The sequence below is a fragment of the Grus americana genome, chromosome 20, assembly GCF_028858705.1.
Source record: "Grus americana isolate bGruAme1 chromosome 20, bGruAme1.mat, whole genome shotgun sequence".
Taxonomy (NCBI): domain Eukaryota; kingdom Metazoa; phylum Chordata; class Aves; order Gruiformes; family Gruidae; genus Grus; species Grus americana.
The window spans coordinates 2,417,107-2,438,036 of NC_072871.1; the positions used below are offsets into that span (position 1 = coordinate 2,417,107).

The window sequence follows — 20,930 nt, forward strand, 5'->3', positions numbered from 1 at the left end:
AGCAGAGATCCCCCTGCAGCCCGTGGTGAAGACCATGGTGAAGCAGGCTGTCCCCCTGCAGCCCATAGCGGAAGGGTGAGGGGGTGTAGAGATTCCCCCTGCAGCCCGTGCAGGACCCCACGCCAGAGCAGGTGGAGGCACCTGAAGGAGGCTGTGGCCCGTGGGAAGCCCGCGCTGGAGCAAGCTCCTGGCAGGACCTGTGGACCCGTGGAGAGAGGAGCCCACACCAGGGCAGGTTTGCTGGCAGGACTTGTGACCCCGTGGGGGACCTACGCTGGAGCAGTTTGCTCCTGAAGGTCTGCACCCTGTGGGAGAAACTCACGTTGGAGCAGTTCGTGAGGGACTGTCTCCCGTGAGAGGGACTCCACGCTGGAGCAGGGGAACGAGGAGAGGAGTCCTCCCCCTGAGGAGGAAGAAGCGGCAGAAACACCGTGTGATGAACTGACCGTAACCCCCGGAGTGAAGTTGAGCCCGGGAAGATGGGAGGGGTGGGGGGAGGTGTTTTAAGACTTGATTGTATTTTCTCATTGCTCTACCCTGTTTTGCCTAGTAATAAATTAGATGAATCTCCTCTCTACATTCAGTCTGTTTTGCTCGTGACGGTAATTAGTGAGTGATCTCTTGCTGTCCTTATCTCGACCCAAGCCTTTTGTTAGACTTCTCCTCCCCATCCCGCTGGGGGAGGGGTGAGTGAGCGGCCACGTGGCACCCAGCTACCGGCTGGGCCTAAACCACGACATCCACTGTCACAGCTGAAGACTAGTAGCTAAACAACAGGTCTTGGGGTTGCAAGTAGCCCATGAGTTGCTTTTGGGTGTCTCTGGTTACAACTTTGGTCTTTCTGGGTTTGTCATTGTGCCATTATATTACTACATGACCTTGCAGAATGTGCTCATGTATGTAAAATGCACGTTCCAGACAGCTTGACTGCCATGACTGCCCGGTGGGGTTCACAGGACGGTGTTTGCTGGGGTAATGCTTTCTCCTGAGTACCTCCACCATAGGTCTGACCTTCCTTATCATGAATGTGTATTGCCTATTTCCAATAGGAATTGCCTAGACCAAATTTACATTCATAATTGAAGTCCACAGCTATTCAAAAATAAAGAGGAGGAGAGATAACAAAAAAAAAAAAAGTAGAGTCCCTTGGCCAGGCTGTAATTTTTGACAATGAAAGAGCTTTCACAGTGCCAGGCAGGCACACTCATGAATAAAGCAGCTGAGTGAGTCCACACTACCTGGGGAAAGAATGAATTTTTTATCAAGAAATCCTGTTAGCATATTTACGTATTGATTTATTGGTGCCATAAGCCTTCAGATCAAGGCATAAAATATCAGTGGTTTTGCTTTTTCGCTTTTTCAGTCTCCCCAGCTCTGTAAGGCTAGAGAAAGGGAGGAAAAAAGGGAGGGATTTAGCTTCTATTTAAACTTGGCTGAATTAACATTATTACTGCATGCAACGACTATGGTTAAAACGTGTTCATACACAGCTAGTAGTATTGTAGCAAGATTAAAATGCTGCCAGCTTCTAGGATTTTACTGAGAGTCTTCTGCTATTTGGGTTGATTTTATGCATTTGGATGCTTTCCTCTGAAAGCCCGGATAGTGGATTTATGTGCTGGAGAGAATTGTAGCTCCCTTCCTCTCTTATTTGGGACTTTCTAACTCTTGTCATTGGAAAGACAAGATAGAAAATGTGAATCTTAAAGTATCAAAACCCAAAGGGGTACTTACCTAAGTGTATTAATTTATTTTTCCTGTTGCATGTATTTACTTTTTCAAACAATGATCTCCTCTGCTTGAAGCTTCCACCTGGATTTCCTGCCCCATGGAAACTGATGGGAGCTTTGCCCTCTCATCTCTGATGTGAAGATACCTCCTGAGCTGCCCTTGCTGCTCCGTTTTGACTGCCTGCTATGCGAAAGGGATTTCTCTTCCCAGAGCAGAGGATGCACGTTGTTCTGGTTTGCGATGGGGGTAGATGTGCTCCACCTTATGTTTAGGCTACCTGTATGTCCACTGGGGAAGCATAAGGCACTTGTATCACACTTGTTACCTGAGTATGGTGTGTTTGTGTATTCAAATGTGCTGTGGTGGTGGTTCTGGGACCTTGGGTGTCAGGGCAGGGTACGGGGATGAGCATGTGGAGCGGGGGAGCTCTTGGGCTAGAAGCAGCATGGCTGTGTCAGGGCAGAGGATAACCAGCCCTATGGACAAGCAGCAAGATCTGCATTATCATCTCTACAGAGCGCTGGCTCTGTCTGGAAAGCAGTGGTTTCTCTGCAGAACGTGGGACAGGACTCTCAGAGCTGCGCTGCTGCACGGTGCGGATGGGCACCGCTGCCTGACATGAAGGCACAGGGCAGGCAGGACTTCACAGTGTTTCCTGCTTTAGGCATGTTTAGAAGTGGTGGTGGGGGGAAATTACCTTTCCCAATTACTCTTTCTGGTGTGATGATAATGCCAGTGACAGTAAGACAGTGGCTTCTGAGAATATAAAGTGAATGCAAATTAAGTTATGCTTTCAGGGTGATTTTCTGAAATCAGGCTTAACTCCTCTTGCCTCCTACTCAGGTACGAGTTGCTGCTGCGTTGAACGTGGCTGCGCTGTGGCCGCTGCCCTTTGCTCTCTGGACCGGCCCTGATGCAGGTCCCAACCACCGAAGGGATGCTTTAACTTTAGCACCCCAGGCTTATTACAGATTTGGCTGGGCCCTTGGCCCAAGGGGATAAGAGCTAATGCCAGGCCTGGTGTCTCACCCCTTATCCGTAGCTGGTTCTGCCTTTTAGAGTCTGCAGTAGAGGGTTGTGTGTGGTCTCAGGCCAGGAGTAGTTTGCTTTTTGCTTGCAGGATGTGAAATACTCTGGATTTGTTTTTGATCCTGGTAGTGAACAGCTCTGTGTTCTGCTCCTCTAAACAGCAAGTGGCTTTGTTTCAAAACGGCATCAACCTCAGTGTTGTGAGACTCCAAGTATTTTTGTGCATCTTTTTCATGTGATGCCCACTTGGGAACCAGGAGTTATAGATGGGTCCAAGGAGTAGCTGGAGGTATTTGTACAAGGTGAATTGTTATTACAGCAGTGAAGTGGACTGAACTCTACCCTGAAGGTGAAAAAAGGAAGAGTGGAATAGCTCAAAGACCATCTGTAAAGACAGAGGATCTTCTCAAAAACACTGATTTGAGTGTAAATGTGCCAAGAGTTTAGAGCACCTCTTCCAGAGAGCTCAGCGCTATGCCTGCTCAAACTGAATACTTGGTTGCCTTTGGCCAAGTTTTGCTGTAATAAAGGAGTGCAGAGGCCAGTGGGCTTTCTGAACAGTTTTCTTACAAATGCTGATCCTTAGGACAACAGGTACCCCATCCCAAAGGGCCTCCAGAAAACACCCTCTGCTACAAAATGCATCTTAGTGTCCAAAACCCACTTGGAACCTACCATAAAGGCACAGGAGGCACAATTATAATGTGCTCTAGGAAGAGATCAGGAGATCCTTCAATCTTCAGTTGTTAGCTGGACCTCAGATGGACCTTAGAGCTTCCTGAGATCCTGTCTGTCCCAGGCTACACATGGAACCCTCCAGCTATAGAGTTTTCCTCAATGAATGTGTAAGCAGACAAAACCACAATATGTAGTGTTTAAGCTTGACTCCAATTTCCATGCAGGTTGCTGGACTGGGGCTCTTCCAGTTCACCCTTTCTACATACAAGGGCACCTGCTGTGAACGGACCTGAACCCGCTGATCCCAAAAGGAGGGATGCTCAAGCGGGGGCATCTGAACCCCAGTCCAATCCTGTCTCGCTGTGCCCATCAACATGCAGGAGTGTGATTTGGGCTGACCGCTAATTTCATTAACCAACCCATTTTAGTTTTATCCTTCACACAGATGAGCACACCAGGCAGGTGCTCTGTCATCTCCCTCCCGCGGGTGGTACAACCCCTGAGCATCAATCGGAAATACATTTCTCTGCCAGTTTAATTTTGCTCAGAAGGGTCAATCGCCAGCACTCCCCCATCCCCGGCTGTCACATCCCTGCAGAGCTGAACACCAGATGCTCTCTGCAAATGGACTGTAACATCTGAAAGTCAGTAACCAAAGTTATTGGACTGACTTTATGACAAGATTGTATTTCAGCTGGGGGGTGGGGGAGGAAAGGCTTTTTTGCAGATTCTGGTATTTTGTATAAGCCAGCACATTGGGTCAGGACTGGAGACATGAGGCTTCTCTTGCTGGTCTGTTGGGAAAGGTGGAAGCAGCACTCTGATCTGTCTGTGACCCAATTTCACCTTCTGTAAAGCTGGGGATAGCAACAGAGACCTCCTCAGTGCAGGGCTTGGTGGTGTTTCTGGCAGAAAAACACTATACAAAGCTTAAAAGATGAAAACCTTTTTAAAAAAAATTGTTTTTTTTCTTTCTTGTGTTTTCAGTTGATACAAAGAGATGTGTGGAAAAAAGTAGGAAAAAAAAAGGAGAAAAATGAATACTTTTGAAAAGTAATATTTTTTAATACCTTTTTGGTAATAGAATAAATGGAATAGAGAGAAAGTATTTCACAGCTCTACTGAATGAGATGTTAAGGTATGACTTTCTGAGGGAGGTGAGGAAGATGCTGTACTCCTCAGCTCTTCCCAGTATGTTATTGATGGGAGACTGAGGCCCCTTCATTATCTCCTAGACTCCTGGACTTATTTCTGAAGGTTGCAATATTGTAAGAAGTTTACAAAAATCCCTCCAGCCCCCTTTTGTGGTCATCTTTCTTTGAAATAAAACCTGAAATACAATAAAGCTATTCAATGTCCTGCTAGATTTTAGGTTTGAGGTTACCTTTTTAGGGGGGAAGCCAAGTGTGTCATGCTCTAATCTGCCAAATACATTGGCCTACATTCCATTAAGTTGGAATTTTGGGGCAGAGGTATTTTCTTCAGGGCTTTCAGCAGAATGGGGTCCAGACTTTCCACCAGGGATTTTTGCCTACAAATACAGTGCAAATAATAATGAGTATTTCTTAATTAGAATAGGCGAAGCTTATGCTTGACCACAGCTATGCATTCAGGGACTTCAGATGTGAGTTAGATTTGGACTTGAACCCATTAAGTTCATAAAAGCCTGCATACCTCATTCTCTCTCTGTGAAAGCACTTTGCACTTCCCAGAAGTGAAGATCGACACTTTGGGATATTATGGTAATGTGGAGTGTGTAACATCCCAGAGAAGTGACCAGTTTAAATGCCATCTGAGTCTGTTGCTGTTTTGTGAATAAAGTAGGTCGTCATTGATTCCACAGATTGAAGTCAGAATGGCTTTTCTCAGCAAATTTGGATTTTCTGTCCTTATACCTTTGTGTGCAAGGTCTGTCTGACTCTGATGAAGAGCTCAGCAGGAGTTACTTGGTGCCTAGAGAAAATGTGCTGGGTAAGGCAGGGCTCCATGTGCTCATTGTAAATTCTTTTAATATATTTGGGTCCGTTCTTGGTAATTTCTGTGTTCACCTAATCCTAAGAATAGGAACAGATAGAAATAAATCAACCATAAATAGTGTTGCTAATTAACAGAAGTGGCGAGGAGAAAATTGTGAAAAATCAGATGAAGGGTAAATAGAGTTCATCTCTCAGAGACAGCTGAGAGAGTTTTCCCCAGTGCAAAAGCGCTTATCTAAGGGAAGATTACACTTTAATTGCCCCAAAGAAGTCAGGCTCTGCCACTGATTAGATTAAAGTGAGTAAACTCTATGTGTACTATACATTTTGATTAAGAATGTAGCAGAGAGCTAATGGTCTGTGGTGTTTAAGCTTTGGCTGTATCTGTCAAATTAGATCCCTTCCTTATTGAACCCCACTCTGGAAATGTTTCCAAAGGATTACGTGTTGGCCCATTAATTGCCTCCCCCCCCCCCATTGATGGGCAATGCGCTGAGCAAAGCGATGGCAAAATTTCTTCCTTGGCGATCCAGGGCAACTGCCTCAGGGCTGCTACTCCAGTCAAAAGTGGCTGAAAGAAGAAACTCATGTGAGCAGCAGAACGACTCCTTGTTCAGAGGCAAAGAGAGTAATTTTTTTTCCTCTCCTGGTAGAAAAGTGAAGTAACTCTAAGCCTAAATGGGTTTCTAACAGCTTGAGAGCCAAAAGCAGCATCTTTGCACAGGACCAGCCTAGACCTTGTCCTAGGGTCTGGTGCCCAAGTCGGTACTGGTACATGGTAGGATGTTCTGTGACTGCAGTTCCATAGGCGCTGCCCTTAAGGCCTCATTTGAAGCTCCAAAGTTGACAAACGAACACCTATAAAGGCATTTTGGCAGCCTTTAGGCGCTGGCAGAGGAGCTCTGGTGAAGGCTGCTGTACGGCTCCTCTCTTCGACGGGTGCCTGCCACCCGTAGCAGTAGCAGAAGGGAATTCATCCCTGAGCCACAAAGCTTGGAGTGCATCTCCTTAGCTCCAGCTGCGAGCAGGAGTGAGTTTGCATCATGGTGGCTGTACCTGTGGAGGTGCAGAAGTGGCTCTGCCGTGGAGGGTTAGTCCCCCCTGCATGGGCAGTGCCTGGCAGCTGCCTGCACTGACATTCCACCCTGTGCAGCAGCTTCCTGAGTGCAAGTCAGGCATCAGGAAGTCTGTATAATTTGTGTTAATTATAGGCTTACTGTGAAGTCAGGGTGTTCACATGTGGGTCTGTGGTGATAGAGTTGAACTGGTGTAGCTTTGTGCATGGAGATCCGTCCCAGTACAGGAATAAAGGGACTGCAGGTGGAGACAGCGATGATTTTTGGAGAAGGGCAAAGAGAATGGTGGTGTTTTGATCAGAAACCTGGAAATTGGGAGCTGAAACGTGAGATTTTTTTGCTTAGGTTCATTGCAGGACAACAGTCTCTGATCAGGGCATTCAGTCCCTGCCGTGCACCACCCGGCATTTTCCTGTAGCAAAGGTCTTTGTTCTGCCACTTTTGTATTTCCCAAGAGGATTTAATCAGGCTCAGCAGCGTTTAATAGGTTATTTGAATATGTTATTTAAACATGTGCTACCACTGCCTGGCTTGTTTGGTCCTTGGCATACACTGAATGGGGTTGCGGGCACTGCGGAGTGGTGGCAGGTCTTCTGTTTGCTGCTCTGGATTGCAGATCCATTGGGTCTCAGGTTCCTCCCTGCGGCATGGCCTCAGCACGCCGTTTGCTGGCTGCTGGTCAGTGGCACCCACGCCTGGGTACGTGGGAATCCCCGTCCCTCTCGCCACATGAAGTAGAGATTTAGGGTGTGCTGCAGAAGCCGGAGGAGAGTGGGAGGTTGTGGGCAGCTGTGCTGTCTGCTTAGAGAAAAGAGGGGGGGGCAGGATTTTGGGGATTATTCTGTGTTTGACTTGCAGTCTCTAAATGTCCTGATACCTCCACTCACTGAACAGAGGCAGTCGCTTGCCTGTTCGCAAGGCTGTGTGTAAACCAAATTTAACTTAATTTCATGTTTGCTATTTTGGGATTTCAGAACCAGGATCCCGTCACTGATGCAAACCGTGATCAAGCAACCTTGGTAGAAACTGCACAGGCTTCCCTTCCTTGGGGCTGCTGGGTCTTTTTCTGCAGGGGCTGTCATAGTTTTCCCAATAATTTCCTACTGCTGATGAGAGCCTCGCTGGCAAGGAAGTGCTGCAGAGTATTTACATTCTCCTTCCCCTACCAAACCAGCTCCTGCTCCCTTTGATCAGCCCTGACTGAAGTCAGCAGCGTGTGGGATTTGGCCGTGAGGCTGGCAGGCTGCGAGGCTCCCCTGGTGATGCCCCAGCCGCAGGGAACACCGAGCTGAAAGTAGGTGGGGTCCCTGGAGAGCCGGCGTTGTGCTGCCGGGATGGGGGTGGGCTGGGAGAAGGATGTCGGAGCAGGCAGGGCTTTGCTGACCTTTTCATGGTGATGGGATGGGGCTGGCTGGAGCAGAGCTGCTTCTGGTGTTGCAGCAGCAAGAACCTCCAGCAACACGAGAAACTCATCTCGGGGCAGCCAGGTACAAGGGCTCTGCCTCCCTGCATGCCCTGGGAATGCGGGCCATGGCCAGGGCTGCAGAAAGGAAGATGAAAGGTAATATTAAAGCATTTCTGGTCTCTGTAGCACATTGCAAGCAGCAGTAGGCTGCTTTCAAGTCAATTGTTTCAAAAAATATCTTTAAATGAATTAATAATTAGACACAGCTGCCATCTTGTTAACATAATGAAGCAGTGGCCTAACAGCTCGCTCTGTCTGAGAGACAAAAGTGAGCATTAATACCGGCCTTTCTCTGGTGTTGGACAAGTCACAAAAGGCTTGGTTGTGGGGAAGTATCTTGTGCTTTGCTGGAGTACATTCCGTTCTCTTCAGCTGTATTGGGAGCTCAGGGCATTAATCTCCCTGCATGACAGAAGCCTTTTAGCTTCTGCATTTGTTCTAGATGCCAGTATTCACCCACCTGCCGCTGCAGAGAGATGGCCGTGTCACTGCTGGGGGATCCCGGCAATGCGCTCCGTGCTGCGTGAAAGGGAGGAGAGAGCCCCCAGGTGCTTAAAGCCAACTGTGCAGAGAGCCAACGGAGCTGGATGCCAAAGGACAACCTTTATGTGACCTGGGCACTCCTGCTGAGCAGTGGCATCAGGGCCCAGGGTGGATGATGAAGCAGAGTCACATGGAAGAGGCTGGAAGGATGCTGTTGGGGATTTAGGTTAGACTTTTAGGGAGGAGGAAAAAAAAAAAAAAGATGAAGGGAAAAGGAGGCACCAGCTGTGAATTGACATAGCGGGTGCATCTTGATACAAGTGCCAGGTCAGGGGGTAGAAGCAGCTAAGCAGCTCGGAGCTGGGCAGAGGTTAGGCAGAGGGGGCTGTGGCAGCCGGGCTTGTTGGGAAAAGCACGCTAGGGGCTGGAGGGTTCGTTTGGGCTTTAGGTGCCTGAGGTACAGATCTCTGGGTCTCCACTGTGACCCTGAAAAGGTCTGTTTATCTTCCTGTGCCTCAATTTCCCGCTGTGCAGCGCCTCTCCCGCTGGGACGTGAACTGCTCGATGCCCAGGGCGCTCCTGGAACAAGACTTCAGCTTGATGTGGGCACCGTTCAGGTGCTTGTGAAGAGCCCTGCGGCTGTTGCAAACCGGTGAGCTCCTCGGCTCCTGAGCAGCAAGGGAGCCCTCCCGTAAGCCCTTATTGTATTTGGATGTAATTCTGGCATGTTGCAACAAGTATTTTGCTTCTCCTTCTTCCCTGATGGATTAGACCTGTGGTTAGGATCAAGTCGCACTGACAGTCAGCCAGGTGTTACACCAGCGAAATGTTTTAGCTGGAACACAAAAATTGATTTGATCTCTTGGCTCATCCTGCTTAACGAGCAAGCCTAGAGCTGGGCCGCAGCCCAAGCCCCAGTGGCTCTGCAGATGGAGGGCTGCCTCTCCTGCTCAGCACGGTCAGAGGTCCCTGGGGAGAGGAGTTTCATTTCCTTGGAGGAGAGGAGTTCGGTTTTCCTGGCAGCAAACAGGTTTGATTCATTAAAGCATCTCACCATGGCAGAGCCAGTGCCATAAACTGTGACTGGGTTCAAGCATGCTTGGGAGCACTGGGAAAGATGCTGCATGTCCGTAAGGGCTCTGCTTTCTCAGGAAAGGTTTTCTGTCAGTCCTTTTGCCTGGTGTTTTGCTCTCTAGTTTGTCCTGGATCTCTGTGTGGCAAACAGAGCGAGTCACTGCCCTGCCCTGAGCATAAGGTAGTCTAGCAAATGCTCAGAGGAGGGTGGTTAATTAGTTGTATTTCAGCACATTTCATTTTTAAGGGCTTTGATTGTGGCATGGAATTGTGGATCTGTCGCCAAGTTTGGGCTTCAAATGAATAAATAAATGATAAACGATCATTTGGCAGCAATGAACCTACTGCACTCTCTTTGCATGTTTATGTGGTTTCCCTTCTCCCATCTGTTCCCTTCCTCGAGCTCTTCCTTGTGGGTTGGCTCTCCAGCCCCCCTTGCCTGGCTGATGGCAGTCCCCAGCCTGGCTGAATGGGATGCACTTGCTCCAACCGGAGGCATGAGGGCTGTCACCTCGGTCGATGAAATGAGAATTGGAGAACAGCCTCTAAATATAAACCCTGGGTTTTGCTCTGTAGTCCCAGGAGAGCAGGCGAGGGCTGTACCAGGCGCTTTCCCCATGTGTTGCAGAAGCAGCACTGAGGACGAGCGTCCTCATTCCCTCCAAACCCGTCTGTAGAGACACGGTGAGGAGAACGGGGAAAGGAAATAGCTAAAAGCAGAGAGGAACGGAAAGACAAAACAGTGAATGAAGAAGTGGGTGCTGCTGGGGTGGGGTGACAGGTATTGCAAAAGGCATTAAAAAATTGTAATGAGAGATTGGGCTGCACAGCATTTTCCCTGTCTTTCTGCTCTCATTTTCCCAGCCTGTTTTCTTTTCAAATTCATTTGTCTGTCATGCGCTGATTTTGCCTTTAGCAGGGGTGGGTTGTGGCGAGGTTAGTTAGTCCCTGTTCCTCCTGGGTGAGTCACTGATCAACTGACATAGATATTTCTGAAGATGTTTTCTATTTGGAGAAATGCTTGTCATGTGTTTGATCCGGAGTATGTTCCTTGAGGAAGAATGTGTGCAGATATGCACCATAATAAAAACGTCTCAGAAGGTATTTACTTACATTGGTGCTCTAAGTGTTATTACCTATGACATTGGTCACTCACATCACACGCTGGTTTTGCTTGTTTGAGTCACTTCTGCTTATGCAGTGACATTTCGAGGTGGCATCAAGCAGCCGCATGGCTGAAACGTTCATGGGTGCATTTCAAGCCCTTCCTCTTTCTGTAAATCCTTCTGCAAGCAAAATTACACTTGCAAATATGATTGATGACCAAAAAGTAGAGATAATAAGTAAAAGGCACCGATATCAGTTAGAATTAATGCATTTTGTGCAAGTTGATGTTTGAGAGAGCTTCTTCGTCGTCTCTGCCACCTCTGCGGTTGGGCAGGCAGGTGAGCTCTGTGTTTGTGTTATTCTTTACCCTCTGCAGGAGGAGAATGTCTTTGGGCCTTTTCTTTACTTTTTGCTTGCCTTTCCCCCTCCCTTACGCCCAACATAAAATTCTCAAATTGCTGCATTCTGCACTCACAAGAGAAGAATTTGCATTTTTTCAGCACTTGGCTTCGGTAAATGGCCATGTGGCATTTTACTTCTCAGCACTTCCTTAAAGAGCTCCCTTGTGGTTGATGAATGCAGAAACTTTGTCATAAAATAAACCACCCTTCCCTCCCCTTAATCTAGACTGCTGCTTACTCAGGGAGCCTCAGATGGGTTTTGATGACAGAAGCCCAAAATGCTGAGTAAGCAGATGTGGAATTGCAATCACTCTGAAGATGCCTTGTTTTCTTGCAGACTTCTTGTCTTCTCCTGCTCTGTGTGTATGCACAGATTCCGGGCATGGTGCCACGCTCTGCCTTAATTGCAGCACAGAGTAACGGAAGGCTGTGGTTCCCTCCCGTTGTTGTGTGTCTCAATTCAGATGTAAATACGGCCCTGATGCTCAGCACATGGGAAGTTGGAGTTGAGGTGGGGAGGGAGGAGGCTGAGGTAGAAAGCCTGCACAAAGGCAGGTCACTTAAAAGCATGTTTTGGCCCTGCAGCAGTTTCAGCCTGGAGCTGATGAACCTTTTCGCTGGAGCTGACAACAAACTCTGGTGTGCATGGTGGGACAATCAGCTGGTTCATCAGTTCTTTTGCATTTGAACCAGTGAACATAACAGAACTAACCAGTACATCAGTGGTGGACAGCCCTATGGAAATCTGAGGGGAATCTCCCCTGCCCTCTGCCCTGCACTTTCTGTATGGTACTTTGTTTCTGAAGCTGATTAATATTTTTTTTTCTCTCTCCCTTTCTTTTGGTTTCCAGACAAATGATGCTGCAGGAAATACCTGGAACTGGCTTTACTTCATCCCTCTCATCATCATTGGCTCTTTCTTCATGCTCAACTTGGTGCTGGGCGTCTTATCAGGGTAAGGCACTGATGACTTGTTTGTCTCCACCCGGATACGAAAAGGGAAGATGTGTTGGTTTTAGCACTGTGCAAGGATGTCTCTGAAAAAGAGAAAATGGGGTGATACATCGCACTGTATGCTGCCCCCCTTCACACATTTCCTACCCTGTCCTTTTCTTGCAGTGGGGTATTGTTATAAGACTATAGAGCCACAGGATGAGGGATAGGCTAGTGAAAAACCATTCATTGAGATGATTCTGAATGCAGACCCGAGAGTTGAGTGAACTCCCTGTAATTCCACTGACTTGGGTCTGTGCAGCTGGCACTTCTGCGTTGTCTTGAAAACCCATGAGGAGCCCACTGATGCCAGTATAAATACTGCAGTGCTGGAGCTGGACATCAAAGTGTTCATAGTGCATTTGGTCTAACTGTGCAGCCCGCAGAAATGTGAAGCTCAAATGGCAATTAAAGGATCTCAGGTGGTTGTTTTTAGTTTTTAGTTTTTGTTTTAAATCTCTAGCTCTTTAAGCCAATGTCTGGATTTTGGGGACACACTGGTCTCTTGATGTTTAAATCCTGGGGGTCAGCCAAGGATTCGGTGTTTCTTGCATATGAGTTTTGGGTTCAGGCCATTGTAGAGATCAAGCTGCCAAGTTTGAAGCCTAGCTGGAACGTCCCCAGCGTCTGTGGAAATTTGATCTGGAATTAACACCCTAACTCATCTTAATGGTTTGCAAGCTCTTAGACTTTGGCACCTCATTTTGCACATAGTTTCTTCTTAGCCTATCCAGGTGATCTAGATTATATAGATTTATCAAGATGTAGATTTATTTCTGGCTCTTGGCAGCACGGGAAGAGAGAAAAGAGTTAATGCTGCCGAGTGGTAAAAGCCCTTCAGTGCTGCACCTTTGCTCTTTCTCTTTAAGTTACTAGAGAAAGAAAAATGTTTTCCAAAGAATAGACTCATGCTCAATTTCATTATTTTGGTAAGGATCCTTGTCCTCAAAGCACACGCTGGGGGCAGGAGCATGGAGGCAGCAGTGCAGTTTTGTTCGAGGTCTGGGAGATGTGCTGCCAAGAGAGGGTCACGGAGAAGGCCATGTCGTGCACTTTGCTGTTCCTTCAGTCCAAGAATAATGGTCATGATCAATAACTGATCAAAGCCATTCGTCAGACATCCTATTGCAGCAGAGGCTTTGTAAAGGAGAGCTTCGTGACCGCGCTTGTCTGACGTATGATTTAAAGCGAGCGCCAGCGCCAGGGCTGAGTGTGGTTCGTTAGGTAGTTCATCTTCCTCGTTCCACAGCGGGGTCAGCCCACGTTGGCTGTAGCGATACTTGTGATTTAAAACAAAACTCAGAAGCCTGCAGGCTCCTGTTCCTTTGTGCTGGATTCAAACGTGTTTGGTGACCAAAAGATGGAGACCTCTGTCTGGCTCTCCTGAAATTCTCTTGATGCTTGGGGCAAAATATGACTATTATATAAATGTGTATCTTCTATAAAAAATGCAGCTCTGTGCATCAGGTTTCCCTTTGTTAGTGGTAAGGATGATATCTTCTTCACAGAGGGAAGCTTTTAAACTCTATTTTGCATAGTGTTTTGACGTCCTTGGCTGGAATAATTCCTGGGGAGAGGCTGAAGAAAATAAACATCGTAGCACAGGTTTTGACCACACTGCTCAGCAGGCTGCTGGAGGGCTTGCAGCTATTGAGCGATGAAGGAAACTGGGTATAGCTGAATGGACTGGCGATAAGAAGGCACCAGAAAGATGGAAAGCCCCTCTGAAGGCAGACGCTGTTGCCATTATTCTCTAGCCAAAAGCCCCAGACAGCACTGCAGAAAAAAAAGAAAGAAATTTTCTGCTGGAGGTGATTATTTGCACAGCTGTCTGAGCATGGAGAAGGGGTCATTGGCAAATGCACGTTGAGTCCCATAGGGTACAGTCTTGCTCGAGGACATTATGCCATCCAGTGTCAGTGACGGTGTCAGCTAGTGGCTCCTGCAGCAGACACTCTTGGCAATATCCCACATTCCTGTTTCAATAAAACAAAGTTGATTTGGGGTTAGGGGTTCTACAAATAGCCCGTGAACTGGGTTAACTCAGCAATCACTCAGCTGCTTCTTATTTTCATGATCTGTGCACCTCACAGCCTTTAATATTATCCTGGGTGGGAGCGAGGCAGTGCTCTGCTCTCCTTCTCCGTGCATTACGGAGAGGGAGCAACGGGTTAGAAAGAGGGGATGTAATAACCCCTGGAAACTATTGCAAAGCTGAGGTTAGGTCACTGCTTTCCTAGGCTTGTGTGTGATCGTCATTGCTGAGCCCCTGTTGCTCAGGTTGTATGTTATTTTCCAATACTTTGCCACATATATCATCAGCATTAGGGGGTTAAGCTGCAGCATGCCACTGTCTGTACCTTGGAAAGCCACAGAAAAAGCTTTTACCTGAGTATTTTTCATTGCTGTTAGTTTTGGGCAATAAGGAAGCTACAAATTTCTGAAGTAGGCATGCAGATGCTGTCATGGATTATGGCAATATAAATAGTCTGAAATGGCAACAAGTTATTGAGCTTCCTACTGACACTAGATCATACAGAGTTTTGCCGTAACTTTTAATAGAAGTTTCTGGCTTTCTGTAGTTATTTGTGAACCCGTGTCAACACTGGGCAGATAGCTAATATGAGTGGGCTTAGCTCCAGGGTTTGTCTGTTTGAGCAAGTGTAGATAGATTGACCCGGTTAGGATCCTGAGTCTCATCTGCTAGCAAAATGTCTACAGAATTCTACAGAAGAGATGATACCTGTTTTAAAATAAAAAGCAAACAACCTTTCCCCTCTGCTGATTCTTTTGGAATTATAATAAAAGCAAAGGCAGGGAAGTGACAGGGAGATGCGGAAATCTCTAAGTGTTGGTAAAAACTTGGTATAAAAATAACCTACAATCTTGGGCCACAGTTGATAGGACAAAAACCTCTGAGTACCTGGCTAAAGATATAACTAAAAACATGTTGACTCCTTAATTCAGATTAAATGAGACTCTGCTTGCTGTACAGTGCATCTTCCTCACGCGTGCTGATCAAAGCACTGCCAATGCCCTTGTAATCGGTTAATATTTAAAACCCTCCCCAAATGATGCGCCGTGCCTTCTGTTCCTTTCCCCTCCCTGATGGAAGCACTGGGGGCCAGGCTGCCAGCGCCGGAGCTCGGCTCTGCTTGTGCCACCGAATATCTAGATTTCCCCGATGATCCTAGGACACGGGTGTGGAGGTATTGCAAACGCCTTATTTCTGATGGTGCAATGGGGATGTTGAGCTCTCCTATGTCTTTAGAAAAGGTGCATGTTGCAGTGGATGCTGTGCCATACCTGCTCACCTCAGTGCTGAAGGTGGGTCTCTGACTGGGGAAATAGGTAGCAGCTCCCCCTTGCCAGGTTGCACCTCACATGCAAAGACAGACTGTGCTGTTCTCTAGCTGTGAATAAGGTAGGATTTAGAGTTTTCCTGGAGTACTGCAGTGGTCATAGATATACAGGTGAACCGCAATTGAAACAATCCAGGAACTGCCTGTGCTTGTTTACAGAGGATGCGGGGTTCTCCAGCAGGAGCACAGCATCCCGTTTGCTGTGGAGCAGTGGTAATGTGGGTTTGTGTCCCTTGTCGGGCATTTTCCTCTCTACTCCTCGCTATGTATTCCTCCTGCTTTCTGCTTTCCCTCTCTGATGCTTGATCCCTCCATGAGCTGATAAAGCTCAACAGCCCTGCAGAAACTGATAGAGCAGAAAAACACAGATTATTTTCTTCTGGAGGAGCTTTTACTGAGCGTCATAGCTGATTCAAGAGAAGATCAGGACTGTATAGGGGCAGGAGAGCAGAAGCAGGAGGAGAGGTTTCTCTCTCCTTTGATAGCATTAAGACATTTGGTAGGCTCATTTGCTTCTTCACATGAACTGTAGAAGTCTGCCTACTTAAGATGGGCAGACACAGGATGTGTTCTGCCCATCCATGTGCCGGGCAGCATCTTGGGGTGACTGCCCAAGCCTGATACCACAGACACAAAAAAAGGGGAAAAAAGACATGGGGCGGGGGGGGAAGATTAGACAGCTGGTTAAAGTTCTGCTGAACCATCCATCCACCCAAAAGACAAACAAAGTTTTATTCATGCCAATCTTGTTTCAGAAAGTCGTGCACCTTGGTTCCCAGAAATTGGGGTACCATTTTGCAAGGTTTCCAATGCAGAGTGGAGCAACAGCAGTAATGAAAACGTTTAGGAATTTGTATCCATAATATATTTCTCTTGAAACATCTTTCTGCATTGACTGAGGTGGGTGGTTATTCTTACTACTAGATTATTTGTAAACTCTTTGTGACTTAGGTAGCAAAAAAAGCATCCATCACAGGGAATACAACCTTTCCATAGAAAAAGAGATTGGCTGCCTCTGGTGGCACCATGGGAATGTTCTGGCTCCAAGTCATGCCAGGAAGGGTTGACCTCAGATGCCTTTCAGTTTTCCCTGAACACAGGGTTGTTTGCCACTTGGGATGTCATGGGATTTGGCTCCAGTTCTGGCCCTATGATGAGCCTGATAAATTTTTTTATTGAACTCTGCACATGGTTCTGCAGTTTACGGTGAGGAGGCAAAAATAACTCCCCATTAACATGAGAAGTCCTGACCAACACTCATTCTTTTTCTACCTTTATACTGTTTTCTTGCTAGCAGGCTGCAGCCCTCTGCCGTCCTGCTCTGGCAGGTGTTGGCACCAAGAAATGGGAAGCCATCTCCATATACACCTTATTTCCTGGTGTTCTGTAGAATCACAGAATGGTTTGGGTTGGAAGGGACCTGAAAGCCCATCTAGTCCCACCCCTGCCATGGGCAGGGACACCCTCCACTAGCCCAGGTTGCCCCAAGCCCCATCCAACCTGGCCTTGAACACTGCCAGGGAGCCAGGGGCAGCCACAGCTTCTCTGGGCAACCTGTGCCAGGGCCTCAGCACCCTCACAGGGAAGGATTTCTGCCTCACATCCCATCTCCATCTCCCCTCCTGCAGCTTCAGGCCATTCCCCTTGGCCTGTCACTCCCTGCCCTTGTCACCAGTCCCTCTCCAGCTTTCCTGTAGCCCCTTCAGGGACTGGAAGGGGCTCTAAGGTCTCCCCGGAGCCTTCTCTTCTCCAGGCTGAACCACCCCAACTCTCTCAGCCTGTCTCCATAGCAGAGGTGCTCCAGCCCTCAGATCATCTCTGTGGCCTCCTCTGGACTCGCTCCAACAGCTCCATGTCCTCCTCATGTTGGGGACCCCCGAGCTGGATGCAGTACTCCAGGTGGGTCTCACGAGAGTGGAGGGGGAGAATCCATCCCTTAGCAGTGATAACCAATGCTGGTTTTCTCCTGCTGCTGTTCTGCCAGCCCTCAGTCTCTTCTCAGCCCAGCTAGCACCTTTCTTGGTGGGCTGGTGCGACTATGGAGTTTTCTACTGCTTGGCTGTTGTTGAGTATTAATTTTGCCTGGTAACGAGCCGGATGACTCTGTACAATACATTTGTGACTGTTTTGATTACACAATGCAAAGAGGATAAACGTTATCATGGGATGCTGTGAGGAAGATGATTTAACTTATTTCAAGGCTAAGTGCTTTCTGGCACTGTTTCACGCAGTGGCGGGGAGTGCTGAGGGTGGCGAGACAGCAGGAGTGCTGGCCAGAGGGGCAGTGCACTGTGAATGATGCATTTGAATACCGAAAGTCTGTGTCTCTTGAGTGTGAAAAATGCTGCTTGTCATGTCCTCAAATATTTATGGTGAAGCCTGAGGAATTTCCAGACCAGCCAGTGAAGAGTAATGATCTTTCCTGAGGTTTACTCATCTGGCTGCAATAACCAAGCGTGGAGAGGCACCGCAGTGGCCGGTTTGCATCTTCCCTGCTAAAGTATTACCATAACATGGTCCAGACCTGCTCTGTCCTGAGATGTGCAACACCTGCCTCTTGTTGTATGAGACCACCTGGTGTAAGAACTGCAGGGAGATGTTTTGAACGGATGCAGCATCTTTGTGACAGCAGGAGCCTGGCAAGGGATACAGCTACAGACCGTGCTGGCACCTTGCAGGCAAATGAGGGTCAGGGTAAACGGTGCTTTAATTCTTCACTGCTGCACCCTGTTTTGAGCAGTCTGCAGTGTGGGGTGATGCTGTCTGGGCAGAGGCCCGTTAAACACTCCCCGTCGTGTGCTCACACTCCCCAGGGGATTTCTGTTTCTGATCACTGTACCTTGGGTCCCTGAGGTTTTTGTGCTGTTAGAACAGCTCCCTGGGAGGAAGCACAGCCCCGTTGAACTGGCTGTCTCGGTGACTTGCTCTGCTGAGTTTCATGACATGTTTTCCTATCCTGAGGATTTTTGCCAGATTGAGATCATAAAACTTCAGGCTGCAAGATGTGCAGAGGCTGGAGAAGAATCAGGCTGATTAATTTGTCATAATGGCAAAGTGTTCTTCTGTCCTCCTTCTCCCTCATTACAGAGACAATCATTCATTTTCCCTGCAAATTTGTTCCAAGTTCACTGTTACCTGCTGTGATCTGACTTTGGCTGGTGTTAATTATTTGCAGCAGCAGAACTGCATCATGAAAAGATATGAGATTCTGCTTGCTTTCTCATTGCTTTTAGTCTTTCCCCACCCTGTGCATAAAAAGGAGGGGAAAGACAGTGCAAAAAAAAATGTTCTCTCCTGTTGTTCCTTGCTCATCACCCTTTTTGACAAAGCTGTCATTGCAAACAAGAAATGTGGGAGAAGCACGTGTGTTTCTTGCAGAAGGGGCCAGGGAGCAATGACTTGCCACATGAGCTTCGTCTCATCAAGCTGAATGTCCTATTGAATGTGGATCCTTTGTTCCTTCTGTGTTTTTGGTTAGTATAGGAGAGATGGACTACCTTTATTTGCCCTTCTGTTAAGCCGCAATGGAAATTAAAGCCTGTGGTATAGGAATGATACATAGGAGACCTAAATTTGAATTTCCTGGGGCCTCTGCTTTGACTCCAGGGTGAAGACTTGATGAACAGAGCCAGAGGTTCATCCAGCAATTGCAGTAGGCCGATTCTGAGATAAATGGTGCTTTTTAATTCCTTTTTCTCTCTTTGTTATTGCCTCCTTCGAGCTAGGTTTGCCCAGCTGTGGCACTCACAGCATTTCAAATCGGATTAGATGGAATCAAAGTGAAATCCGAACAAGCTGAATGTAAAGACAAAAGGAAGGAAGATGCATTGAAGGCTTCACCTCTGTGCTGTTCCTCTTCTCTTTCTAGAAATGCAAGATGTATCCCATATCTGACTTGCATTTGAAGCATCTTCCTGTTATGTTCAGTGATAAAAGTGACTGTGAAGCCTGGCTCGGTGCTGAGAGATCAATCTCTCCGTGATATTTTGATCCTTTATCAGCTGGTTGAGGAGAGCTATGTTTTCACCCTCTTTAGAGCAATGAGGAGGAAGCAGAAGGAGCTCTAGCTGTGCAGGATTGATTGAGCCAGTCTTCACTCCCAAGCAGTGGATATTAGGACGGGTTAAGCAGCTCAGCCAGCTGGGTCTATATGTCTGGACTCAGTCTGGGAGAGATGAATATGCGTCCTCAAACCATGCCCAGTGTGATCTTGGCTGGCTGTAGCTCCAGGTGAGGTAAAACCATGTAACACTGTGTGTCTTTGGGATTTTGTGCAGTTGATGGGACAACCTGAGGTGGATGATGAACCACAGACCTTTGTCATCTTCAGCTCTGAGAAATCTCAGTATTCCTCTGGGCTTTCCTTGTTTAATAACAAGGTTCAAAAATCTGACTTCTCAGCAAAGTACCTTTATGGATAGGAAAACAAAGTCTTACAGGTATCAAATGTCACCAGCATAAAGAAATTCTTACTGATGGTTTTCCAGGTGAATCAGTTGCTTGGGTTCAACTTGTTCCAGCACTTTCTCGTGTGATCTCTCTGTGCCCCTGGGAGGTACTTGCTTTCACCTCCCTCAGATTTTCTTCTTGCTCAAATGAGATACATTTCCATCCTTTTTCTTCTTGTTCCAAATGGACTTTCTAATCAATACACTTTGCCTATGTTCAGTGGTGACCTGGGCCTGATTTTTAGAGGTATTTAAAACCAGTGATTTAACAATACCCTACATGCCTTTATATTCACATTTTCAAATCAGAAAACAGGCAGAGGCATCACATTATTTTTAGTTTTCCCACTTAAGGATTTTGTCTGTGAATGAGAATAACCATACCTTGGTGCATCCTAAAGTCTTCCTGGGGCTTACTGTGGTAAAGATATCTGATGCTGTGGTATAGAAACTGATGTCCTTGCTGATATCTCATTTTGTTTGTGGCCCTTCTGGGTGTGAGGTGCCTGCTATGGACACAGCTGAGCCATGTCCTCTCGAGTCTGAATCTTCAGAGCTACAGGCCATGACACCTCTTGTCCAGGCAGCCGGAAATTGCACTGCTTCTCTGTTTACTCCTGCATTTATTTCGTCACGGAATCACAGAATGGCAGGGGTTGGAAGGGACCTCTGGAGATCATCTAGTCCAACCACCCTGTTAGATTAGGATCACCCAGAGCAGGTTGCACCGGATCACATCCAGGCAGGTTTTGAATCTCTCCAGAGAAGGAGACTCCACAACCTCTCTGGGCAGCCTGTCCCAGTGCTCAGTCACCCTCAGAGTGAAGAAGTTTTTCCTCATATTCAGATGGAATTTCCTGTGTTCCAGTTTGTGCTCATTGCCCCTTGTCCTGTCACTGGGCACCACTGAGAAGAGTCTGGCCCCATCCTCTTGACACCTGCCCTTTAGATATTTATATGCGTTGATAAGGCCCCCTCTCAGTCTTCTCTTCTCCAGGCTAAACAGCCCCAGCTCTCTCAGCCTTTCCTCATACCAGAGATGCTCCAGTCCCCTCATCATCCTTGTAGCCCTCCGCTGGACTCTCCCCAGTAGTTCCCTGTCTGTCT

General features: G+C 47.4%; 1 protein-coding gene across 7 annotated transcripts in view; it reads left to right on the plus strand.

Annotated features, from left to right (window-relative positions):
• Positions 1-20,930, plus strand: part of CACNA1B (calcium voltage-gated channel subunit alpha1 B) — a 298,282-nt gene that overhangs the window by 120,942 nt on the left and 156,410 nt on the right. For all 7 annotated transcript variants that reach the window (XR_008580034.1, XM_054848973.1, XM_054848970.1 and 4 more), the window contains one exon: positions 11,872-11,975. Coding sequence is in view for 6 of the 7 variants with exons in the window: in XM_054848973.1 (XP_054704948.1) it covers positions 11,872-11,975 (104 nt within the window). In the remaining variant the exon portion in view is untranslated. The remainder of the gene's footprint in view (positions 1-11,871; positions 11,976-20,930) is intronic.